This window comes from Pithys albifrons, chromosome 13 (assembly GCF_047495875.1).
Source record: "Pithys albifrons albifrons isolate INPA30051 chromosome 13, PitAlb_v1, whole genome shotgun sequence".
Classification (NCBI taxonomy): domain Eukaryota; kingdom Metazoa; phylum Chordata; class Aves; order Passeriformes; family Thamnophilidae; genus Pithys; species Pithys albifrons.
The window spans coordinates 20867572-20893719 of record NC_092470.1 but is presented as its reverse complement, the minus strand read 5'-3'; the positions used below and the strand labels follow the sequence as shown (position 1 = coordinate 20893719).

General features: G+C 56.0%; 1 protein-coding gene and 1 long non-coding RNA gene across 6 annotated transcripts in view; one reads left to right on the top strand and one right to left on the bottom strand.

Annotated features, from left to right (window-relative positions):
- Positions 1-1906: 1906 nt before the first annotated feature.
- Positions 1907-8624, bottom strand: LOC139677822 (uncharacterized). Of its 4 annotated transcripts, none has more exons than XR_011698930.1 (6): positions 8321-8624; positions 7462-7788; positions 5480-5640; positions 5158-5275; positions 4712-4890; positions 1907-3695 (listed from the first exon to the last, which is right to left on the bottom strand). It is a non-coding gene; the product is annotated as an uncharacterized lncRNA (long non-coding RNA). The 4 variants fall into 4 exon arrangements; XR_011698931.1 differs by lacking the exon at positions 1907-3695 and adding an exon at positions 3704-4482; XR_011698928.1 differs by lacking the exon at positions 1907-3695 and having other exon boundaries at positions 4525-4890.
- ANP32A (acidic nuclear phosphoprotein 32 family member A) overlaps positions 7131-26148 on the top strand; it is a 29159-nt gene continuing 10141 nt past the window's right edge. Inside the window, exon 1 of one of the 2 annotated variants that reach the window (XM_071568132.1) lies at positions 7131-7317. In XM_071568132.1, coding sequence (XP_071424233.1) covers positions 7264-7317 — 54 coding nt within the window. In that variant the 5' untranslated portion in view covers positions 7131-7263. The remainder of the gene's footprint in view (positions 7318-26148) is intronic. The other variant, XM_071568131.1, reaches the window with a different exon arrangement.

Below are 26148 nucleotides of genomic sequence, written 5' to 3'. Positions count from 1 at the left end.
CTGCTGTTTAGGGCACACAAATCCAGCTGCAATTCCCAGCCTGGACTCTGAGGAGCTCCAGGAGCAGAGCCCAGTGCAGGGAGTTGGGAGGAGGCACCTCCAGGGGCACTCCCACCTTTTCCCGGGACAGCTCCGGCCACCGGGGATTATTTTAGTCCTGGCACAGGTTCCCGTGGCAGCTGCAGCCACAACTACCCCGGGAACTATCCCATGAATCCCATTCCTCTGGGAATCCCTGCCCAAGAACTGTCCTCACTTCCATCTCCTCCACTCCAACTGCCCCACTTGGAAGGTGCCGCATCCGGTGCCACACGCGCTGCCCAGGGAGCAATTCCTGGCACAGGGCACAGGATTCCTGCTGGGAAAGGGGCACAGGGCACAGGATTCCTGCTGGGAAAGGGGGCACAGGATTCCTGCTGGGAAAGGGGGCACAGGATTCCTGCTGGGAAAGGGGGCACAGGATTCCTGCTGGGAAGGGGGGCACAGCATTCCTGCTGGGAAAGGGGGCACAGCATTCCTGCTGGGAAAGGGGGCACAGCATTCCTGCTGGGAAAGGGGGCACAGCATTCCTGCTGGGAAAGGGAGCACAGGGCACAGGATTCCTGCTGGGAAGGGGGGCACAGGGATCCTGCTGGGAAAGGGGGCACAGGATTCCTGCTGGGAAGGGGGGCACAGGATTCCTGCTGGGAAGGGGGGCACAGGATTCCTGCTGGGAAAGGGGCACACGGCACAGGATTCCTGCTGGGAAGGGGGCACAGCATTCCTGCTGGGAAGGGGGGCACAGCATTCCTGCTGGGAAGGGGGGCACAGCATTCCTGCTGGGAAGGGGGGCACAGCATTCCTGCTGGGAAGGGGGGCACAGCATTCCTGCTGGGAAGGGGGGCACAGCATTCCTGCTGGGAAGGGGGGCACAGCATTCCTGCTGGGAAGGGGGGCACAGCATTCCTGCTGGGAAGGGGGGCACAGCATTCCTGCTGGGAAGGGGGGCACAGCATTCCTGCTGGGAAAGGGGGGCACAGGATTCCTGCTGGGAAAGGGGGGCACAGGGCACAGGATTCCTGCCTGGAAGGGGGCACAGGGCACAGGATTCCTGCCTGGAAGGGGGCACAGGGCACAGGATTCCTGCCGGGAAGGGAGCACAGGATTCCTGCTGGAAAGGGAGCACAGGATTCCTGCTGGAAAGGGAGCACAGGGCACAGGATTCCTGCTGGGAAGGGGGGCACAGGATTCCTGCTGGGAAGGGGGGCACAGGATTCCTGCTGGGAAGGGGGGCACAGCATTCCTGCTGGGAAGGGGGGCACAGCATTCCTGCTGGGAAGGGGGGCACAGCATTCCTGCTGGGAAGGGGGGCACAGCATTCCTGCTGGGAAGGGGGGCACAGCATTCCTGCTGGGAAGGGGGGCACAGCATTCCTGCTGGGAAGGGGGGCACAGCATTCCTGCCTGGAAGGGGGGCACAGCATTCCTGCCGGGAAGGGGGGCACAGCATTCCTGCCGGGAAGGGGGGCACAGCATTCCTGCCGGGAAGGGGGGCACAGGGCACAGGATTCCTGCCTGGAAGGGGGCACAGGGCACAGGATTCCTGCCGGGAAGGGAGCACAGGATTCCTGCTGGAAAGGGAGCACAGGGCACAGGATTCCTGCTGGGAAGGGGGGCACAGGATTCCTGCTGGGAAGGGGGGCACAGGATTCCTGCTGGGAAGGGGGGCACAGGATTCCTGCTGGGAAAGGGGGCACAGGATTCCTGCTGGGAAAGGGGGCACAGGATTCCTGCCTGGAAGGGGGCACAGGATTCCTGTTTCAAAGGGCAAACCCCACAGGGACATTCCCTGCTGGATTTCCCTGGAAAGAGCAGAGCTGGCAAACCCTCCCAGAAGGACACCCTGACATTGTCCCTTGTCCCTTCTGGTTCCCCAAGACCCAGCAAACCCCTCGGGGTTTATCCCAACACAAACAGGCCTGACAGGAATTCCCAAACTTTGCTTTAATTCATCTGCCAAGTGTGTCTTGTCCTCTGCCCCAGCCAGTCCTGCCAACCCCCTGCAATCAACTCCTTTCACACACTCCTCAATCCCAACACCATTCCTTGGATTGTCCCATTTCCCACACACATTTTCCCTTTGAAATTTGTCTCCAACTTCCAACTTTTTGTCCCAACCTGCCATTTTTCATTCCCACCTCTGACTCTGGGGTTGATTTTGCCACACCACATCCCAGATCATCACCTTTTTGTAAGGAATTTTATCAGGAGTTTTGCAAGGATCTCTGAAGTTCTTTTCCTTCCTCCTTTGGACACACCCCCAGATTTATGACAGGCCAAAAAAAAAACCCCAAAAACCTGAATTTCCACCTCTCACCTGTCCAACAAGTTCCTTTGTTTGGATTCCCTACACAGCACCCAGGGAAGCTGCACCAGCTGCTCATTTCACTTCAAAGCTCTGCTGTTATTTTTCTCTTCCCCAAACTATCCTCAAGATTTATCCAGAAATTCACCTAATCCTTCATTTTTTTATTTTTTTTTTTTGCTTTAATGAGATTATACAAAAGTTCTCAAATTGAGCATGGCCAGGACAAGTAACAGCAAAAATGGCTGAATATTCAGTTAAAAATAAGCAACTACCACTTTTGGTAGGAAATATAAAATATATTTAACAAAAGGGGGGAATAAAGGAAATAACCTTTTATACTCCAGTTTTAGGAAAAAGAACTCCCATTTTTGAGATATCCCAGAATTATTTCCCTCTTCCTCTCCCAGTTTTGTACCTTCATTCTGCCTTTCCTGTCTGGATTTCCCAGCAGATCCCAGGGATTGTTCCCCATTCCCTCTGGCAGCTCTGCCCAAGGGTGGGATGGAGAATCCCAGGAGGGAATTTTGCCCCAGAATTCCCAGGGATTGTTCCCCATTCCCTCTGCCCAGGATGGGATGGAGAACCCCAGGAGGGAATTGTGCCCCAGAATTCCCAGGGATTGTTCCCCATTCCCTCTGCCAAGGGTGGGATGGAGAACCCCAGGAGGGAATTTTGGCTCTGCAATTCCCAGATCCCAGGGATTGTTCCCCATTCCCTCTGCCAAGGGTGGGATGAAGAACCCCAGGAGGGAATGGCTCTGCAATTCCCAGATCTCAGGGATTGTTCCCCATTCCCTCTGCCAGCTCTGCCAAGGGTGGGATGGAGAATCCCAGGAGGGAATTGTGCCCCAGAATTCCCAGGGATTGTTCCCCATTCCCTCTGCCAAGGGTGGGATGGAGAATCCCAGGAGGGAATTGTGCCCCAGAATTCCCAGATCCCAGGGATTGTTCCCCATTCCCTCTGCCCAGGATGGGATGGAGAATCCCAGGAGGGAATTGTGCCCCAGAATTCCCAGATCCCAGGGATTGTTCCCCATTCCCCCTGCCCAGGGTGGGATGGAGAATCCCAGGAGGGAATGGTGCCCCAGAATTCCCAGCTGTGCAGAGGGAGCAGGGAATGAGGAATGTTCCCAAAGATGAAGGAAGGCTTTGTGTGGATGCAGAAGGGACAAAGAGCCCCCCAGCACAGCCACAAAGGGGCATTATCAGCAAGAGCAAAACAACCAGCAGCTCCTTCCAGCAACTGCTCAGCAATCCAAGGATTTGCCAGCCACAGAATCCAGGAGGATCCCACACATCCCGAGCAGGAGCCTTCCTATGGAACCAGGGCAAGGTGGGGCTGCAGGAGTCCTGTGGAAAACAAAGAAAAAGCCTCAAAGAGTTCCTGTTAACAGCAAACAAGGAAAAAAACCCCCAAACAATTCCTGGTAAAAAAACAAGAAATGAAAACAACAAACTTCCTGTTTAAAACCAAGAAAAAACAACAAACAAACAATTCCTGTTAAAAACAAACAGAAGAAGCCAAAAGCAAGTGAATGATCCATAACAAAAGACAAACTGGGGATGAAATCACCTGATTGCCCAAAATGCTGTTATTTTAAGGAGTTTGTAAAGCTGGATCAGGAAAGACCTGACAGAAGCACAGGAAAACCCAACTCAGGCTCAGCCAGGCCTCAAAAAGCTCCTCTAAAGAGTGTTTTAATATTTAATTTAAAATTAAACCCATCTTTAGAGCTTTCTTTTCATATAATTAACAACAAATTACTCTGAGCAACGAAGCAACTGGAGAAACACCTGAGCCATGTCCAAAATCCCACCCTGAAGTGGTGACTCTGCTCATTTCCTTCAACTTCAGCTTGAAAAAGCAGCACAGAGAGAACTGGGGGGGATTTTCCTCTCCCAGGGAGCCCCAGAGCAGCTCCCACCCCAACCAGCAGGGCTGGCAGCTCTTCCTGCTCCACTCAAGGGCTCCAGGACAGGATTCCACACTCAGTGGCAGCACAGGGAGAACCAAACCAGAGCCTGCAATGTCAGTGACACAATCCCAGCATTTTTAAAGCTGTTTGACTTTTGGGTTTTAGATCCTCCAAGTGTCATCAGCCCAGTGAGCAGGTTTTTTGCTAAGGAAAGCTGTGCCCTGCAAAAACATTATTCAGAATTTATTTACAGTCTGAGATACTTATCCTGGAGAACATTCCCATTTATTTCAGTCTCCCAGACTCCCCAAATCCCTGCAATACAAGCCACAGGCACAGGAATGGGGCAGAGAGACAACCAAGAGGTTTAAACACTTCATTCTGACTTTCAACTTGGAATAAATTCCCCCCAAGAGTTCACTTTATATAAATTCAGATATTAGAACACACATCATTGTTTTCTTCTGAGCAAGCAAAGGAAAAGCATCTCTGTATTCTCAGTAAATCCTCAGGAACAGTTTGATTCCACGATAAAAGTTCTTTTCCAAAGGTCTTCACCCATTCCACGAAACCAAATTCCAGCTCAAACTTTCCTGAAGCCTCAGCCCAGGGGCCACCTTTGTTCACACCTGGAAAGGAGAATTTAAAACAGCTAAAATAAAACTCACCCTCATCCTCAAGTCCCAAATGCTTTGTAAAGTTTTTAGGATGTTAATTATATGCAGCAATTTCCCTCATGTTGAAATCAGTGCCACAGAGCAGGAAGTATCTTGTCTCACACAAACCCAAAATGTGGTGGTTCCAAGAGCTAAATTATAACAAGGCTCCAAACCATGACAAGAATATTCCCCTGCTGCAGAACACCAATGGCACTGACCTCTAAATTTAAAGTTTACCTGGAGCTGGATCCAGTTTGAGCTTCTTTCACTCTCCACACAGAACTCTTGCTTAGTTGTCCCCCACACTCAGGGAGGTTTATCCAGACACAGGTGAAATTTCATCTTCCTCCTTGTGCTGCAAAATATTTTGGTAGGACATTTCTTTAGCAGTTCTGGTGGTTTTGTTGATAACTGAGCATTGAATCTTTCCAACAACCCTCAGGGATTTTTACAGCCCTGTCTTTCTGTGCCAGGGGAGGTGAACAAGCCCACCCAAAGTTGCAGGGACAGCAGGAAGGGCCAAGCAGGAACCTCAGCAAGGGAATGAGGGACATTTTACCTGCTCCTCCTTCACCTGATGGAAACAGCGCCCTGTGCTTGGGGAAATGAGTCACAAGTCCACGGAGAGGGGCAGATGTGGGGCTTGGCCATGGCATCCAGCACCTGACAGAGACACAGAGCCCTGCCAGGGCACAGCTGGCACCTCATCCCTGCAGCTGCCTGGAAAGGACACAGGATTGTGGAACGGTTTGGGTTGGAAGGGACCTTAAACCCACCAGTGCCACCCCTGTCACAGGCCCAGACACCTCCCACTGTCCCAGACTGCTGCAAGTCCCATCCAACCTGGCCTGGGACACTCCCAGGGCTGGGGCAGCCACAGCTTCTCTGGGCACCTGTGCCAGGGCCTGCCCACCCTCCCAGCCAGGAATTCCTTCCCAATATCCGACCTAAACCCTCCCTATTTCAGTCTGAAGCCATTCTCCCTTGTCTTGTCATTCCAGGCCCCTGTAAAACCTCCCTCTCGGTCCTTCTTGTCCCTTCCCTTCTGGAAGTGCAGGATTCGCTGCCCGGGCCACACGGGCCCTGCTCCCGCTCCAGCACACACCGCGCGGGGCCCAGCGAGGCTCCCGCAGCCCCCCGGGCGGGCACAGCACCCCAGGGCGCTTCCCTCAGGGAGAACCGACCACTGCCGGGCACGACGGGCCCCGCCCCGCGCCCCCCGCCCGGCACAGGCGGCCCGGGCCCGCGGGGACCCCCGTGAGGGCGGCCCGGTCGGCGGGGACCCCTCTGAGGGCGGCCCGGGCCGGCGGGGACCCCCCTGAGGGCGGCCCGGTCGGCGGGGACCCCTCTGAGGGCGGCCCGGGCCGGCGGAGACCCCTCTGAGGGCGGCCCGGGCCGGCGGAGACCCCTCTGAGGGCGGCCCGGGCCGGCGGAGACCCCTCTGAGGGCGGCCCGGGCCGGCGGAGACCCCTCTGAGGGCGGCCCGGGCCGGCGGAGACCCCTCTGAGGGCGGCCCGGGCCGGCGGAGACCCCTCTGAGGGCGGCCCGGGCCGGCGGAGACCCCTCTGAGGGCGGCCCGGGCCGGCGGAGACCCCTCTGAGGGCGGCCCGGGCCGGCGGAGACCCCTCTGAGGGCGGCCCGGGCCGGCGGAGACCCCTCTGAGGGCGGCCCGGGCCGGCGGAGACCCCTCTGAGGGCGGCCCGAGCCCGCGGGGACTCTCTTGAGGGCGGCCTGGCCGGTGGAGACCCCTCTGAGGGCGGCCCGGCCGGCGGAGCGGCCTCTCCCCCCCCCCGCTCGCCGCTGCCCTCGGAGCCGCCGCCGCCCCTCCCCGCGCTCCGCCCGCCCCTCGCACTCCGCCCGCCCTCCGCCGCCGGGGCCCGCGCCATTGCCCGCTCCGCGCCATTGCCCGCTCCGCACCTTTCCCTCCCTCCCGGCTGCGCGGCCCTGCCCGGGCGGCTCCGTCTGCAGCGCCGCTCCCGCCCCGCGCGGCCCCACCGGGCGGGCGCGCCCCTCGCGGAGCCGCCGCGGCCGCCGCTCCGTCCCCCTCGGCCTCCAGCGCGGAATGAGCGGCGCGCGGGGCCGGGCTGTCCCCCTGCCCGGCCGAGCCGCTCGCCTATTGGCCGGCGCCGCGCCGGGCGCTCGCCATTGGTCGCGGCGCGGCGGCGGCGCGCGGCGATTGGGCGCGCTGCGGGCGGTCCCGCCCCCGCGGCTATCAGGTCGGTGCCCGCCGCGGTGCTGCGCTCGGGGCTCCGAGCGGCGCTGGGCGAGCCCGAGTCCCTCCGCGCCCGCCGAGCGGGCTCCGCTCCGCACCGCCCCGCGCCAGCACCGCCACCAGCCACGGACATGGACATGAAGAAAAGGATCCACTTAGAGCTGCGGAACAGGACGCCCTCAGATGTAAGCAATGCAAAAAAAAAAAAAATAATGAGGATAAGAATAATAACGATGGTGATGATGATAATAATAATAATAAAAAGGCATTCCGCGGGGGGGTTTGTGTTTTTAGGGGGTGTGTAGCGTTGCTGCCCTTGCCGTGCCTACCTGTGTGTGCGTTCGGGGGCGCGGGATGTGCCGGGGCACCCGCGGCCGTGCCGGGCTGCGATGCCTCGGAGGGGGCTCGCCGTGCATTAAATAAAAATAAGTTGCTCGCTGCTCTCTCTCTCGGCGTGTTTAGTTGGCAAATATTTGCGCAGGGTGCCGGGCAGGGAGAGGCAGGCAGGGACGGCGAGGGAGTTGCGAATGGCTTAGTTTAAAGTGCGTCTTCATTTCTGTGCAGTGATCAGGCAGCAGAGACTGGGGAGCCATATTTGTAACTTTGTAGTGCTCATGAACGCGCCCTTTCTCTCTCTCTCTCCCTCTCTCCAGATGCTGAGAAGATAAAAGGAAAGAATTTTAAACCGATCCTTAGCGTTGGTTGGGGGGGTTTGCTTTTTTTTTTTTCCTCCCCTCCTCTTTTATTTTTTTTATTTTTTTTCGGGGTGATGGGGCATCGCCGCCGGTAGCGCGAGCGTTGAATGATATTAATAATGATAATAATAAGTAAAAATATTGGAAGAAATCAAGGCGCTCTCCACCCCCTCCATCCCCACACACGCATAAAAAGCCTGGATGTTGTGCGTGGTTTTTGTGCGTGTTTTTCCCTCTCCTCTCCCCCCTTTCCTTTCCCCGGGGTTGGACTTCAGGTTGTTGTTCCGCAATAAACGGGGGAGAGAGAGAAAAACTTTGGCAGGACAAAACAGAAAAAAAAAAACAAACAAAAAAACCCCAAACAAAAAACCCCAACCAAACAACAAGAAGAACACAAGGGCGGGGAGGGATGTGGGGAAGGACGGGGATAAAGCGGGGGAAGCACCGCGAGCGGAGCGGCCGGGCCGGGCCGGGCCCCGCGGGGCGAACGTACCTGGGCGGCAGCGCCCGGGGGGACAAAGGCGGGCGCGGGGCGGCGGAACGTGCGCTTTAAAGTTTAAAAAACTCCTGTGCGAGCGGCGGGAGGAGGAGGAGGAGGAGGAGGAGGCGGCGGGGGAGGGAGAGAGGAGGGCTCGGCTCGGCTGGGCTCGGCCGCCATCCCCGGCCGGGCTCCCTCCGTGAGGCGGCAGCGCCGCCGCAAGTAGGACGCGGCGCCATGTTCTGGGCTCCCCGCCTGCCTTCCCTCCCGCCGCCGCCTCCTCCTCGCCCTCCTGCTCCTCCCGCCGCCGCCGCTGGGCCGAGCGGGAGCCGGGCGGGAGGCGGCGGCGGGGCCGGCCGGGAGGAGGCGGCGGCGGGGCCGCCCCGCGCCCTCCGACATGACGGGAGCGGCGGCGCTGCCATTTTGTGGCGGGGCGGGAGGCGGCGCCGGCGCGGGGGCCGCGCTGGGAACGGGCGGAACGGGCGCGGGTTCGGGGCCCGCCGGGGCCGGGATCGGGATCGGGGACGGGGCTGGGGCTGAAACTGGGGCTCGGCGGGGCCGGGCCGCGAATCCGCCTCCTTCCCTCCTTCCTCCTCCCCCTTCGCTCCTTCCCTCCCTCCTCCTCCTCCCTCCTCCTCCTTCTCTCCTTTCCTTCGCTCCTTCCCTCCTTCCTCCTTCCTCCTTCGCTCCTTCCCTCCTTCCTCCTCCTCCTCCCTCCTCCTCCTTCTCTCCTTTCCTTCGCTCCTTCCCTCCTTCCTCCTCCTCCTTCGCTCCTTCCCTCCTTCCTCCTCCTCCTTCGCTCCTTCCCTCCTTCCTCTTCCTCCCTCCTCCTCCTTCTCTCCTTTCCTTCGCTCCTTCCCTCCTTTCTCTCCTTTCCTTCGCTCCTTCCCTCCTTCCTCTTCCTCCCTCCTCCTCCTTCTCTCCTTCGATCCTTCCTCCTCCTCCTCTTCCTTCTCTCCTTCGCTCCTTCCTCCTCCTTCTCTCCTTCCCTCCTTCCTCCTCCTCCTTTCCTTCGCTCCTTCCCTCCTCCCTGGGTACAGGGCCCTTTTAAATCGCTTCTCGTGTTTTCATCGTTTTTAACGATTTTTGGCCGTTTCTCGCTCGTTCCGCGCAATTCCCCTCCACCCCCCGCGCTCCTGGAGTTTCATTCACCATTTCCAAGGCTCTTCCAAACCACCAGCCGAAGCTGCTCGGGATGGAGTGGACTTTGCCCTCCGCATCCCTCCCCATCCCACCGCATCCCTCCCCATCCCACCGCATCCCTCCCCATCCCACCGCATCCCTCCCCATCCCACCGCATCCCTCCCCATCCCACCGCATCCCTCCCCATCCCACCGCATCCCTCCCCATCCCACCGCATCCCTCCCCATCCCACCGCATCCCTCCCCATCCCACCGCATCCCTCCCCATCCCACCGCATCCCTCCCCATCCCACCGCATCCCTCCCCATCCCACCGCATCCCTCCCCATCCCACCGCATCCCTCCCCATCCCTCCCCATCCCTCCCCATCCCTCCCCATCCCACCCCATCCCACCCCATCCCACCCCATCCCTCCCCATCCCTCCCCATCCCACCCCATCCCACCGCATCCCTCCCCATCCCTCCCCATCCCACCGCATCCCTCCCCATCCCTCCCCATCCCACCGCATCCCTCCCCATCCCTCCCCTGGTTCGGTTTCGGCTCCGTTTTGCCCCGTGCCAAACAAAGTTCGGAGAGCTCCGAGTTCGGGGGTGGGCGGGAAGGAGCTGGAAAATCGCGATTATTTTACCTCTTTTTACCCGCCAGCCGTGGCTTTGGTGTCCTGGTGCTTCCAGCCCAAACCTTCCCTGCTTTTGGCGCTTGGGAATGTTTGGAGATGCCGGTCGGGAATGCGGTTCTGTGTTTGTTGTGACTCGGCGCACGTGGTGGTGCGAGAATGGAGGGGCTGGCTGGAATTCCGCAGCTCTAAAATACCTGTAAATTCAAATTCAGCCCAATCCTCCCGCTGGAGCTGCGGGTTAGGATCGATCCTAATGCCAAAGTCATTTATGTGTGGATTTTACTCAGTCTTTGGGCAGGATGGATCTGGGAATTGTTTTCCTTTAGTCTTTGACAGTCAATATCCTTTTTTTTTTTCCTGGGGGGATCATTATTTCCCAGCTTTCACACGTAAAATAAATAAATCTTGGAGAAAATACCCCTGAATATCCTTATTTTGGTACTTGTTCTTCAGTTCTGTGCTGTATCTTTTATTTAATATTATCCTGTAATTAAAAACCATCAGACCTTTCTGTAAATCAGAGGTAGGTAACAGACTGTTGTGGTTCTTTCTGAGCCTGTATTTTATATTTTACAGCTTGCTCTGCCTAAAACAATTTTTATGTGGAATTCTGGGTGTTCCTGTGTGGCTGAGCTTGTTACTTGGGGCTGTTAAGTCAAATAATCCCATAAAGTCCCATCCTGACTAATAAAACCTCCTATAAAAGCCCTGAAGTGGATGATGGGGGAGATATTTCTCCCTCAGTCTCCCTTTTTGGTGTTTTATTTTTCAAACTCTCCCTTTATTTCTCATACAAATCCACTGCTGGGGTTTGGTGGTTGAAATGTGGCTTTTCTGGGTGTTGCACAACCAGGACTGAGTTTGTTCCTCTGCTTCCTGCCCAGACAGTTCCACCTGGATCACGTTGTGTTTATGACTCCAGTGGTGTGGGGTTGGCCCTGGGTTTATCTTATCCCTGATTTTCTGTTATAACCAACCACCTGCAGGAGCAGCTCCAGTTCCTGCCCAGGATCTTTCCCTGCCCGGGATCTTTCTTCCCTTCCCTGCCCGGGATCTTTCTTCCCTTCCCTGCCCGGGATCTTTCTTCCCTTCCCTTCCCTGCCCGGGATCTTTCTTCCCTTCCCTTCCCTGCCCGGGATCTTTCTTCCCTTCCCTTCCCTTCCCTGCCCGGGATCTTTCTTCCCTTCCCTTCCCTTCCTGCCCGGGATCTTTCTTCCCTTCCCTTCCCTTCCTGCCCGGGATCTTTCTTCCCTTCCCTGCCCGGGATCTTTCTTCCCTTCCCTGCCCGGGATCTTTCTTCCCTTCCCTGCCCGGGATCTTTCTTCCCTTCCCTTCCCTGCCCGGGATCTTTCTTCCCTTCCCTTCCCTTCCCTGCCCGGGATCTTTCTTCCCTTCCCTTCCCTTCCCTGCCCGGGATCTTTCTTCCCTTCCCTTCCCTTCCCTGCCCGGGATCTTTCTTCCCTTCCCTTCCCTTCCCTGCCCGGGATCTTTCTTCCCTTCCCTTCCCTTCCCTGCCCGGGATCTTTCTTCCCTTCCCTTCCCTCCCTGCCCGGGATCTTTTCCCTTCCCTTCCCTCCCTGCCCGGGATCTTTTTTCCCTTCCCTTCCCTTCCCTTCCTGCCCGGGATCTTTTCCCTTCCCTTCCCTTCCCTTCCCTTCCCTTCCCTTCCTGCCCGGGATCTTTCTTCCCTTCCCTTCCCTTCCTGCCCGGGACCTTTCCTGCCCATCACCTGGGAGTGCCCACAGGGCATCTTTTTGGGCATTGCTGCTCGTTCCCATCAAAAATCACAACTAAAACCACAAGCACTGCCCAGGAGGGGCAGTTGGGAGGGGGAGAAATGAGTTTTTTCTGCTTTCCAGCTGCTGGTTCAGAGGGAGGATTCAGCCCTTTGCCAGCTCGGGGTTGTGGCACTGCCAAAACACTGCCTGGCACTCCCAGGGGCTCTCACAGTTCTTTAAAACTTCCCTGACAGTCTCATCTCTCTCTTTATTATTTTTTTTTTAATTTTAGCTCTGAAGGGAAATAAGGTGCAAACATCTTCACAAAGTGCTGCTTTAAATGAAAAATACATTAAAAAAGGCTTTTCTTCTCGAGCTGGTTCCTTGTTGTGACACTTAAAAGGGCATTAAAGAGTTCAAAGTGACTCACACGACCATTTAAATTATATTCAGGTCTTGCCTGGGGCTGCAGAGAAGGTTTTTGGGCCTTTTCCCCCTTTTTTTGGGGCCTTTTCCCCCTTTTTTTTGGGCCTTTTCCCCCCTTTTTTTGGGCCTTTTCCCCCCTTTTTTTGGGCCTTTTCCCCCCTTTTTTTGGGCCTTTTCCCCCTTTTTTTTGGGCCTTTTCCCCGTTTTTTTGGGGCCTTTTCCCCGTTTTTTTGGGGCCTTTTCCCCGTTTTTTTGGGGCCTTTTCCCCGTTTTTTTGGGGCCTTTTCCCCGTTTTTTTGGGGCCTTTTCCCCGTTTTTTTGGGGCCTTTTCCCCGTTTTTTTGGGGCCTTTTCCCCCTTTTTTTTGGGCCTTTTCCCCCTTGTTTTTGGGGGCCTTTTCCCCCTTGTTTTTGGGGGCCTTTTCCCCCTTGTTTTTGGGGGCCTTTTCCCCCTTTTTTTGGGGCCTTTTTCCCCCTTTTTTTGGGGCCTTTTTCCCCCTTTTTTTGGGGCCTTTTTCCCCCTTTTTTTGGGGCCTTTTTCCCCCTTTTTTTGGGGCCTTTTTCCCCCTTTTTTTGGGGCCTTTTTCCCCCTTTTTTTGGGCCTTTCCCCCCCTTTTTTGGGGGGGGGCCTTTTTCCCCCGTTTTTTTGGGGGGGCCTTTTTCCCCCCTTTTTTGGGGGGGCCTTTTTCCCCCCTTTTTTGGGGGGGCCTTTTTCCCCCTTTTTTTGGGGGGGGGCCTTTTCCCCCCTTTTTTTTGGGGGGGGCTTTCCCCATTTTTTGGGGGACTCTTCCCATTTTTTGGGATGGTGGATTTGCTTCCTGGCTGGTGAGAATTCCCAGTTCACCAGTCTGGGAAGTGCAGCCTCAATTAGAGATTCTCCCTCCGACTCAGGTGTGTGTCCAAATCCCAGCAGGAAAAAATGATGGAATTGTGCTCTATTCCATCAGGAAATGCATTTCCTGAAGAAACAAGTTTTTGTCCTGCCCAAAAGTTGGTGGAAAAAGGGAGGAAAAGCCTTTTCACTACAAACCTCCCTGGACTAAGCTTTGCTTTTCCAGCCTCTCCTTGAGCAGGAATTGTTCCATTCCTGCTCTTCTGCTCCAAGTGTGCCCCAAAAAATCATTTAGGACTTTTAAAGGGATTTAGGACTTCTAAAATACTTTCTGTTTTACTGTATTTTAAAGGGTATTTCATCTTCATTAGTGCCACGTTGTCTGGAATAGTGGCCAAAGCATCCCTGGCTGTTTCCTTGGATATTTCCATCCCGAATGTGCTGAGTGGTGGCAGAGCATCCCTGGCTGTTCCCTAAATATTTACATCCCAAAGGCTGGTGGGGAGTGATTCCTGGTAAATATTCACCTGCAGGAAGGCTGGTGTTGATCAGCCCTCCCATTTCATTCATGCTATGGATTATTCCCTCCCCTTGGAGGAGCCTGGGAATGAAGGACCTGGATGGCTGGGTGCTGTCTTGGATGAGTTTGGAGGGAATTCAAAGTAAGGGAAGGTGGTTTGGACACCAGAATTCCCAGCATTTCTGGGATCCTGGTGCTGTGCCTGGACTTTCCTGGGCTGCCAGGAAGGGAGGGAGGAAGTTCCTGATGGACAAACAGCTCCACTCAGTGAACCAAACCCTCTGTGTGCACAGCAAGGTCCAAATCCCAGGTGGGAGCAGAGAGCAGGAATGTTGAGCTCTGGAATGGTGGACACTTCCCAGCTATTTCTGGGACACTGCTCCACTTGTTCTGCAGAGAATCCTTCCCTGGCTCCTCTTGCTCTGCTGTCCTTTGACAAAATAACTCCTAACTGGAGCCTGGGGTTTTATGGGATTGCTAAAACCAGCCCTGGAGCCTGTGGAAGCAGAACCTCAGGAGGAATTCCAAAAAGAAGGAAAAAGTTGTGGTTTGCCTTGACCCCACCGTGCAAACCTTGTGCAGTCCAGTTGGTTGGACACCTTCCCTTCAAAGCCAGAAAAAAAAGCCAGGAAAAGCTGCTCTTTTCCAAGGAAAGGCTCATCAACGTGCCCTAATTAGTCCTTACAATTAACCTTCCTTTAAGAGCAGTTTGGTTTGGATGTGTCTCCACATCAGCCCTTGGCTGGGGGCGACACGTGGAGCAGCCAAAGGCTCCCAATCCAATCCCATCCCAGAAAATTCGGAAGGAAAAGGTGCACCACAGGCTTGGCTTTTCCTTCTCTGTGATTTCCCACCAAACTGGCAGTGGAGGAGAAGCACTTGGGAAGTGGCAAAACTCTGTTTTTCCACGTGAGACTCCATAAAGTGCTCCATGGAATCGCCATCCCAGCTGGAGAACAGCAATGGGAATGTTCAAAGGCATTTCATATAAAGATCAAGCTGTTCAGGCACATACTTGAAACAGCCTGTCTAAAATATTTGGAGTTTCTGCAGAGGAAAAGGAGTTGGAGCATCCATATGTCTTGCTCTCAGGGAAATATTGGAGGGTAAAAACATTAATTTATTGAGCTGGAGTTTTTTCCTGAGCTCTGTCTGAACACACAGAGCAGCTTTGAGTTAAAAAAGAAAGAAAACAAAACATCAAAACAACAACCCAATAAAGAAAAGCCCAGAAGTTTCCTCTCCTGCTCCTTTCCCTTGGGATGGGGCAGGACTGGGACCCCAATCCTGGTGGGATGAGCCCAAACAGAGCCCAGCTGAAGGGAGGGGGGTTTAAAAGGGGGCTCTGAACTGCTGTTTTCTGCACCACTCTGACCTTGAGTGCAGAGTTTGAGTCCAGCCTGGGCCAGGTGGGCCATTCCTGGTCCCTGAGCAGATGTTTCCATGCCAGTCCTTGGTTCACCCTCACCTGGAGTAGCAAATCCAAGGAGCTTTGTTGGATCAGCTGAATGAAACCCTGGGTGCTGCTGAGGGGGAGGTCACTGTGGTGGAGTGAACCTGCAGGAGAAGAGCATTGTGGTCACAAGGGCAGCAGAGCTGGGTCTGAGCGTGTCCAGGAGTGTTGGGGCTGGTGGGGAAAACAGGGGCTTGGAATAAAACTTATCTCAGTGTCTGCAACTCCCTGACAGGAGGGGGAGGCAGATTGTGCTCCAGGGAACAGGGACAGGAGCAGAGGGAATGGCCTGAGGCTGTGCCAGGGCAGGGGCAGGTGGCACGGCAGGAATTTCTGCATGGAAAGGGTGGGCAGGCACTGGAACACCAGAGTCTCCCTCCTGGGAGGTGCCCAAGGCAGGACTGGCCATGGCACTCAGTGCTCTGGGCTGGGAGGGCTTTGCCAAGGTGGGCATTGGGCACAGGGTGGGCTCCAGGGGCTGGCAGGGCTTTGCCAAGGTGGGCATCGGGCACAGGGTGGGCTCCAGGGGCTGGCAGGGCTTTGCCAAGGTGGGCATCGGGCACAGGGTGGGCTCCAGGGGCTGGCAGGGCTTTGCCAAGGTGGGCATCGGGCACAGGGTGGGCTCCAGGGGCTGGCAGGGCTTTGCCAAGGTGGGCATCGGGCACAGGGTGGGCTCCAGGGGCTGGCAGGGCTTTGCCAAGGTGGGCATCGGGCACAGGGTGGGCTCCATGGGCTGGGAGGGCTTTGCCAAGGTGGGCATCAGGCACAGGGTGGGCTCCATGGGCTGGGAGGGCTTTGCCAAGGTGGGCATCGGGCACAGGGTGGGCTCCAGGGGCTGGGAGTCTTTGCCAAGGTGGACATCGGGCACAGGGTGGGCTCCGTGGGCTGGGAGTCTTTGCCAAGGTGGGCATCGGGCACAGGGTGGGCTCCAGGGGCTGGGAGTCTTTGCCAAGGGCACAGGGTGGTCTCCATGGGCTGGGAGTCTTTGCCAAGGGCACAGGGTGGGCTCCATGGGCTGGGAGGGCTTTGCCAGCCTCAGGAATTCTGTGATGCCACACTGTCAGTTCTGGGTGTGTTTAATGGTATTGGGGGGAGTTTCCAAGACAGAAATGCAGAAGAGGAATTGCCACATGGAAGTTTGAGGTTGTGTCACTTGGATAAATCCTGGATGAGTTTTGGGGTCAGTTTCTTGTGACCTTGGTACAAGAGTTTGGCACTTGAGGACGTGATTTAGGGGTGAACATGGTAGGGCTGGGTCAGTGGCTGGACTTGATGATCTTCAAGGTCACCAGTTGCAGAGAGCTGGTGGAGGGGACACTTTTTGGGTGGGGGGAGTGTGCCTGGAGGAATTCCTGTGAACTTCAACTTGGGGGAGTCCTCTGAACTCCTCCTGTCCTGCTGTGAAGCCCTGACAGATGCTGGTGTTGGGCTGTGGTGTCACTGCTGTCCATGAGGTGCTGATGGAATCTCAGATATCCACACCAGCCCCATCCAGACCCTTCCCAGACATCACTCATGGCCTCTCCTGGAGGATTCTCCAGTGCTTTGCCTGACATGTGTGCTGTGGGTCTCCTTGTGTTCTGTGCCCATTTTTGGAGCGTTTCTCCCTGTCCTGGGATTTCACACAATCCCAGAATAAGAGTTGGAAAGGCCCCACAAGGATCATTAAGGCCAATTTGCAGCTTCTCTGCCCAGGGCCTGTGCCAGGGATGGTCATGGGTCAGTAGTTGAGTTATGCAAGAGGGTTAAATCAATTTATCCCATCTCAGATACTCCCAATAAAGCCTTGGAGGGTTCCAAATTCTGTATCCAAATCCATGCAGTGGTTTGGGCAAGGAAAAAACCACCCCCTGGCTGGTGCCTTGTTCTGCTTGGGAAGGAAGAGAAGGTGTCCAACCCGTGTCCAACCCTTCCCTGCTGGATCTGGCTGTGGTTGTGGCCAGCTCCTGGTTCCCAGGCAGCTGAGGATTCCCAGTGGAAGGGAATCCCGGTGGCCTCGGGCCAGCGGTCGGAGCGGTGGCACCTGCCCGGCTCCCTCGTGCTCGTGGGCAGCTGGCCATGGTGGGAGGGGGCACAGCCCCAGTGGGCAGTGCTCTGGCAGGGCTGGGAGGGCTCCTGAGGTGTGTCCTGGGGACATGCAGGGTCAGCTGCTCCAGGCTGGCCTGGGGATACTCCAAGTTCTCTTTCCTGGCTGTTTCCCACCAGGAGCTGGGCTTGGCATGGCTGAGGCTGCTGGGGGTGGCATCACAGAGGAACCTCTTCTCTTGTGGAAAAGCCAAGGGCTGATCCCAGGAGACCACAGAGCAGAAGTGAGCAGTCTCCCAGGAAGTGCCTGTGGGGCGAGGGGCACCTGCTGGAGGGGCACAGGGACACAGGAGGACAGGGCCACCAGCCCTGGGCCACCCCAGAGCAGAGGACAATCAGAACAGGCGGGGTGAGGCAAGTGTACCACGTGTGACATCCCAACCCAAGCACTGCTGGTCCCTTATCAAGGATCCAGCTGATGGCTGGGAATGTCCTGGAACCAGCGTGGCACCTGCAGCTTGGCTTTTGTGCCACACACTCACCTGTGGGTGCCCTCCAGGCTGTGCCAGTAGGTCTGGGGGTGTTCCTTGTGGTGTGTTGCTTTCCCACCGTGTCCCACTGTGCAGCAGCTTCTGGGATGGTGAGTTCAGGTCTGTGGTTCATGTTGTACTGGTCTGTACCTACTGCTGTCAGTCCTGGGTCCCTTTGCTCTGTGCTGTGTGGCAGTTACGGACACACAATCTGCAGGTTGTGCTTCTGTGTCTGTGGGGCAGCTGAACAGAAATCACCTGAGGACACTTCATTAATCCCAGAGGTGTCCAGATCATCCCACCCCTTCCTGCTCCCCTGCCCATCCACAGTGGTGTGGGCATTTTGGGGGCACCTCCACAGCGGTGTGGGCATTCTGGGGGCACCTCCACAGCAGTGTGGGCATTCTGGGGGTACCCACCTGCTCTGGGCACCTTCACAGCAGTGTGGGCATTCTGGGGGCACCTCCACAGCAGTGTGGGCATTCTGGGGGCACCTCCACAGCGGTGTGGGCATTCTGGGGGCACCTCCACAGCAGTGCAGGCATTTCGGGGGTACCCACCTGCTCTGGGCATCTCCACAGCAGTGCAGGCATTTTGGGGGTACCCACCTGCTCTGGGCATCTCCACAGCAGTGCAGGCATTTCAGGGGCACCTCCACAGCAGTGCGGGCATTCTGGGGGCACCTCCTGCTCTGGGCACCTCCACAGCAGTGCAGGTGTTTCAGGGGCACCTCCTGCTCTGGGCACCTCCACAGCAGTGCGGGCATTTCGGGGGTACCCACCTGCTCTGGGCATCTCCACAGCAGTGCAGGCATTTTGGGGGTACCCACCTGCTCTGGGCATCTCCACAGCAGTGCAGGCATTTCAGGGGCACCTCCACAGCAGTGCGGGCATTCTGGGGGCACCTCCTGCTCTGGGCACCTCCACAGCAGTGCAGGTGTTTCAGGGGCACCTCCTGCTCTGGGCACCTCCACAGCAGTGCGGGCATTTCGGGGGTACCCACCTGCTCTGGGCATCTCCACAGCAGTGCAGGCATTTTGGGGGTACCCACCTGCTCTGGGCATCTCCACAGCAGTGCAGGCATTTCAGGGGCACCTCCACAGCAGTGCGGGCATTCTGGGGGCACCTCCTGCTCTGGGCACCTCCACAGCAGTGCAGGTGTTTCAGGGGCACCTCCTGCTCTGGGCACCTCCACAGCAGTGCGGGCATTTCGGAGGCACCTCCTGCACTGGGCACCTCCACAGCAGCTGCAGCCCCTCACCTGTCCAGGTGTTCCCCAGGACTCAGGGAAGCTGCTCAGCTCTGTCACATTCTCCTTCTGGTGAGGAAGGAGGTGAAAACTGTGGCCTTGCTCTGTGTTCTCAGGGAAGTGCAGCTGTTTGGAGAGTGATTCAGGAGCTGGAATTTTCCTTAGCATTACAAAGACTTCTGAAACACAAACAAGGAGTAGGTTCCAGGCTTTCTGTTGCATTCAGTGAGCCGCTTGAGCTGGAATGTGCCTTCCCTGAGGTCACCTTTCCCCGTGCCCTGCTCCCAGTGCCAGCCTTGGTGGGGATGCCTGGGGGGAGCCTGGAGGAGGCCCAGCGTCCCAGCCAGGGGGGCAGGATTGAGGAGGGGTCTCTGCAGCAGCCAAAGCCTCGGGAAAGTGCCCTGTTAGTGCAGGAGGGGCCGTGGAGAGCCGTGCCCTGCCCGGGGGCACCTCTGCTGGAACATGGCCATGGGCAGGGGAGTGGAAGGGGGGCACAGTGGGGTGATGAGCAGCCTGGAGGCTGCAGGGGGGAGCTGTGGGGAGGGAGAGCAGCACCCACAAGAGCTTTGGAACCTGCTGGGAGCTCCTGCTGCTGCTGCCATGAGCAGAGGAGTGGAAGGGGGGCAGAGTGGGGTGATGAGCAGCCTGGAGGCTGCAGGGGGGAGCTGTGGGGAGGGAGAGCAGCACCCACAAGAGCTTTGGAACCTGCTGGGAGTTCCTGCTGCTGCTGCCATGGGCAGGGGAGGGGAAGGGGGACAGAGTGGGGTGATGAGCAGCCTGGAGGCTGCAGGGGGGAGCTGTGGGGAGGGAGAGCAGCACCCACAACAGCTTTGGAACCTGCTGGGAGCTCCTGCTGCTCGTGCCATGGCAGGGAGCCCTGGCACAGGGAGGGGGCACCTGCTGGGAAGGTGGGAGAAGCCCCACAAGCCCAGTTTGTCCTGAACTTTCTACAGCATTTTTAAATCTCTTGGAACTCAAAGCAGTCCTCATTTTGACTGGAACTTTATTTGGAATGTTGTTCCTGCAGTAATTCAGTGTGTTGCTGCCCCTCTGGCCACATGAGCACCAGCACCAACACAACATTTCCACAGGTTCTCCTGGGGAGGGTTAGGAGTCCATGCTCTGCTCTTCCCTGATAAATCTCCAAGCCACTTCCAGTCCTGGCCATTTCCATTCCAAGCTGTTTCCCCCTGGAGCTCTTTGCCTGTGCCTTTGCCCTGGGCACAGTGGAGAGAACGTGGCACTTCTCCATCCAGGGTTCCTGAGAAGCAGAGAGGAAACAGCCTTGCCCTCAAACCCCCATGGCAGGTGTGGGATGAGATGATCCTCCAGGTCCCTCCCAACCCAAACTCATTCCAGGATCCTAAAAACAAAGCAAAAGCAGAAACCAGTTGGCCCATCTGCCATCTAAAGGTCTTCCTTCTGCATCCATGGCTACTTCAGCTCTCCCTCCAATCTCCCCTCTGCTCCTGAGGAAACTTTGTCCAGTTCTCTGTTTGCCTCTTCTCCATCCTTGGCTGGGTGGGTGGATGGATGGGTGGATGGATGGAGGGAGGGAGGGACGGATGGATGGATGGGTGGATGGATGGATGGATGGAGGATGGATGGGAGAGATGGATGGATGGATGGATGGATGGATGGATGGATGGATGGATGGATGGATGGATGGATGGATGGGAGGGAGAGAGGGATGGATGGAGGAATGGATGGATGAGAGGGATGGATGGATGGATGGATGGATGGATGGATGGATGGATGGATGGATGGATGGATGGATGGATGAGTGCATGGATGGATGGAGGGATGGATGGATGGACGGACGAATGGATGGATGGATGGATGGATGGATGGATGGATGGATGGATGGATGGATGGAGGAAGGGATGGATGGATGGATGGATGGATGGATGGATGGATGGATGGATGGATGGATGGATGGACGAACGGATGGATGGATGGATGGGTGGATGGATGGATGGGTGTCCCACCTCCTGGGGTGAGGGCAGGTGCAGTTTCTTCCTCACCAGCTTTGGGTGCTCTTGCCCCCCTCCCTTTGCATTTCCCCTCCCACCTTCCCTCATCCTCCCACATTCCTTCAGCTTCTTTGCCAAGAGGATGAGGCAGAAACCCCTCTGGTGCTGTGAGAGGCAGGAGCTTCCCGGGGTGGAGAGCAGCTCCAGAAGGTGTCCCTGGGTGCTGGATCAGCCTCCTCCCTGGCCAGGGGAGATAAAGGAGCTGGCAGGGGCCTCGTGCTGCTGAGCAGGGACCCAGATAGGGGCAAGTGCAGCTTTCTTGGACTTTTCCCCTCCTTTTTTGGCGGGAGCTGCGGGTGTGTGTGGGGCAGATGGCTGAGGGCACTGCCTGTGCCACACTGATCTCACTGGGGCATCCTGATACTCAAATACTGGTGAGCAAAAAGATGCTGTTGAGTGAGAAGATAAAAAGGTGCCTTTAAAATGGCTCTAAAATTTCACCCCAGTGAGTAGTTTGGAGTTTTGTAGCTTGTTTTGGGAGGTTCTTTTTTCTTTGTAGTTGTGTGTGGGGTCAGGAGCGTTGACTTGATCTTTGGGTTCTTCTCCCCACCCTCCAATTCTTCTGGAAGGCTTTGGTGGAGCCATTCCCTGTCAGAATTCTTCTAGGAAAATCATGGAGTGTTGGAGAAAGCCTGTCCTGTCTGCCACTGCTCCTCCTCCTCCTCCTCAGTGAATCACTTGTGCTCCCTGTTGTGCTCCCTGTTGACTCCAGTGCCTGGGATTTAATTAGAAATTGGGGATGTTATTTGGAGCTGGAAAACTTCACCAGGTTCTTCCCTGTGCAGGGGATTGCAGGAGTGAAAACGAAGCTCAGCAGCTGCCTCAGGTTCCTGCACATGTTCCTCTCTCCCATTCCCAGTGGGAAGCAGCAGCACATCCTCCTTTTCCCACCAGGAGTCTGAGGATGGGCTTTTGCAGGGGATTTTCTGGGAGTTCCTTCTCCTCTATGAGTTCCCTGGGGGTGTGGAAAAGGCTGTTCCCCAAGTTGGGAGGAGGAGAATCCTTCCTGTGGAGTCCCAGGAATTCCACAGAGCCCAGGAAAGCTCTCACTGGCTGTGGAGGGACATGAATCCCGGGAGCTTTGGGGTAAAATGGAGCAGTTTAGGTAAAAAAGCAGCAGCTTTAGCTGGGCTGGGGTTGGGATGTCTTGGGGGGCTCCTTTGTGTTGGTGCAGTTGGGTCTGTTGGTGGTAACACCAGAAAAAACCTGTTGAAGAACAACACTCAGACCTTTCCTGCTGTGGGGGTGTTGAGCAGGTCTGGAGCTCCCAGACCCTTGGGGACATTCTCTCCACCCTTGGGGACATTCTCTCCACCTTGGGGACATTCTCTTCACCCTTGGGGACATTCTCTTCACCCTTGGGGACATTCTCTCCGCCTTGGGGACGTTCTCTCCACCCTTGGGGACATTCTCTCCACCCTTGGGGACATTCTCTTCACCCTTGGGGACATTCTCTCCGCCTTGGGGACGTTCTCTCTGCCTTGGGGACATTCTCTTCACCCTTGGGGACATTCTCTCCACTCTTGGGGACATCTCTCCACTCTTGGGGACATTCTCTCCACCTTGGGGACATTCTCTTCACCTTGGGGACATTCTCTCCACCTTGGGGACATTCTCTCCACCTTGGGGACATTCTCTTCACCCTTGGGGACATTCTCTCCACTCTTGGGGACATCTCTCCACTCTTGGGGACATTCTCTCCACCTTGGGGACATTCTCTTCACCTTGGGGACATTCTCTCCACCTTGGGGACATTCTCTTCACCTTGGGGACATTCTCTTCACCTTGGGGACATTCTCTCCACCCTTGGGGACATTCTCTCCACCTTGGGGACATTCTCTCCACTCTTGGGGACATTCTCTCCACCTTGGGGACATTCTCTCCACTCTTGGGGACATTCTCTCCACCTTGGGGACATCTCTCCACTCTTGGGGACATTCTCTCCACCTTGGGGACATTCTCTCCACCTTGAGGACATTCTCTCCACCTTGGGGACATCTCTCCACCTTGGGGACATTCTCTCCACCTTGGGGACATTCTCTCCACCTTGAGGACATTCTCTCCACCCTTGGGGACATTCTCTTCACCCTTGGGGACGTTCTCTCTGCCTTGGGGACATCTCTCCACTCTTGGGGACATTCTCTCCACTCTTGGGCACATTCTCTCCACCCTTGGGGACATTCTCTTCACCCTTGGGGACATTCTCTCCGCCTTGGGGACATTCTCTCCACCTTGGGGACATTCTCTCTACCTTGGGGACATCTCTCCACCCTTGGGGACATTCTCTCCACCTTGAGGACATTCTCTCTACCTTGGGGACACTCTCTCCACCCCTGGGGACATTCTCTTCACCTTGGGGACATTCTCTTCACTCTTGGGCACATTCTCTCCACCTTGGGGACATTCTCTCCACCTTGGGGACATTCTCTCCATCTTGGGGACATTCTCTCTACCTTGGGGACATTCTCTCCACCTTGGGGACATTCTCTTCACTCTTGGGAACATTATCTCCACTCTTGGGGACATTCTCTCCACCTTGGGGACATTCTCTCCACCTTGGGGACATTCTCTCCACCCTTGGGGACATTCTCTTCACCCTTGGGGACGTTCTCTCTGCCTTGGGGACATCTCTCCACTCTTGGGGACATTCTCTCCACTCTTGGGCACATTCTCTCCACCCTTGGGGACATTCTCTCCACCTTGGGGACATTCTCTCCACCCTTGGGGACATTCTCTCCACCCTTGGGGACATCTCTCCACCTTGGGCACATTCTCTTCAATCTTGGGGACATCTCTCCACCCTTGGGGACATCTCTCCACCCTTGGGGACATTCTCTCCACTCTTGGGCACATTCTCTCCACCTTGGGGACATTCTCTCCGCCTTGGGGACATTCTCTCTACCTTGGGGACACTCTCTCCACCCCTGGGGACATTCTCTCCACCCTGGGGACATCTCTCCACCCTTGGGGACATTATCTCCCCCTCTCCCTGCTGCACCAGGGCAGGGGAGATAAGGGGCCAGTGCTGTGACACTCAGGGATCCTCCCCTTCCTCATCACCCAACCCATCCCTTGGTGCCCCAAGAAGGGAGTTCCCTCCATGGGGATCCTCCCTAAAACACCCCGAGGAGGAGGAGCAGACCCGACCTGGGGTGGGATCCCCAGGCCCTGCCCCTCTCAGGGGTGTCTGAGCCCACCAGGCTTCGAAACATCCAAGGATTTTTCCATGCAGGAAGAAGATCTTTTACCAACCAGTGTTGGAACAGCCCCCGAGTTGTACGGAGGGGCAGAGCTGTTGGTTTAAAAATTAACACTTTGGTTTCATGTATTAAAGGTTCTTTTCACTTTATTTCATATATTAAAGGTTCTTTTCACTTTATTTCGTATATTAAAGGTTCTTTTCACTTTATTTCATATATTAAAGGTTCTTTTCACTTTATTTCATATATTAGAGGTTCTTTTCACTTTATTTCGTATATTTAAGGTTCTTTTCACTTTATTTCATATATTAAAGGTTCTTTTCACTTTATTTCGTATATTTAAAGTTCTTTTCACTTTATTTCATATATTAAAGGTTCTTTTCACTTTGTTTTATATATTTAAGGTTCTTTTCACTTTATTTCATATATTTAAGGTTCTTTTCACTTTATTTCATATATTTAAGGTTCTTTTCACTTTATTTCATATATTAAAGGTTCTTTTCACTTTATTTCTTATATTAAAGGTTCTTTTCACTTTATTTCATATATTAAAGGTTCTTTTCACTTGGTTTTATATATTTAAGGTGCTCTTCACTTTGTTTCATATATTTAAGGTGCTTTTACTTTATTTCATATATTTAATGTGCTTTTACTTTATTTCATATATTTAAGGTGCTTTTTACTTTGTTTCTTATTATTAAGGTTCTTTTTACTTGGTTTTATATATTTAAGGTTCTTTTTACTTAGTTTCATATATTTAAGGTGCTTTTTCTTTATTTCATATATTTAAGGTGCTTTTTCTTTATTTCATATATTCAAGGTGCTTGTCACTGGGTTTCGTATTTTCAGGATGCTTTTTACTTGTGTTTATCAAAGATGATGCTGCTTCTCACAAGCAAAAGGGTTAAGCCAGGATTAATCTGTAACATAATTTAATAATATGATTTAAGTGAGTAATTTATTCTTTATTTAGGGAGAGAATCAGTTATTTTAATTATTATTTAATTAAACCCCCCCGTGTTTTGAACTGTTGATGTTGTTTGCAGAACACAAAGGCAGCAAAGCTGAAACTGGAGCAGGAGCAGGGCTGGGCACTGGGCATGTCCTCAGCCATGCCAGGGTCCCCTCAGCTGTGCCCGACCCGTGCCCTCAGCCATGCCAGGGCCCCCTCAGCCGTGCCCGACCCGTGCCCTGCCAGGCTCCCCCTCAGCCGTGCCCGACCTGTGCCCTGCCAGGCTCCCCCTCAGCCATGCCCGACCCGTGCCCTCTGTCCCTGCCAGGCTCCCCCTCAGCCGTGCCCGACCTGTGCCCTGCCAGGCTCCCTCAGCCATGCCCGACCCGTGCCCTGCCAGGGCCCCCCTCAGCCGTGCCCGACCCGTGCCCTCAGCCCTGCCAGGCTCCCTCAGCCATGCCCGACCCGTGCCCTGCCAGGCCCCCCTCAGCCGTGCCCGACCCGTGCCCTGCCAGGGCCCCGCTCAGCCGTGCCCGACCTGTGCCCTGCCAGGCTCCCCCTCAGCCATGCCCGACCCGTGCCCTGCCAGGCTCCCCCTCAGCCATGCCCGACCCGTGCCCTGCCAGGCTCCCTCAGCCATGCCCGACCCGTGCCCTGCCAGGCTCCCTCAGCCATGCCCGACCCGTGCCCTCTGTCCCTGCCAGGCTCCCCCTCAGCCGTGCCCGACCCGTGCCCTCAGCCCTGCCAGGCTCCCCCTCAGCCATGCCCGACCTGTGCCCTGCCAGACTCCCTCAGCCATGCCCGACCCGTGCCCTCTGTCCCTGCCAGGCTCCCCCTCAGCCATGCCCGACCCGTGCCCTCAGCCCTGCCAGGCTCCCTCAGCCGTGCCCGACCTGTGCCCTCAGCCCTGCCAGGCTCCCCCTCAGCCGTGCCCGACCCGTGCCCTCTGTCCCTGCCAGGGCCCCGCTCAGCCATGCCCGACCCGTGCCCTGCCAGGGCCCCCCTCAGCCGTGCTCGACCCGTGCCCTCTGTCCCTGCCAGGGCCCCGCTCAGCCATGCCCGACCCGTGCCCTGCCAGGCTCCCCCCTCAGCCATGCCCGACCCGTGCCCTGCCAGGCTCCCCCTCAGCCATGCCCGACCCATGCCC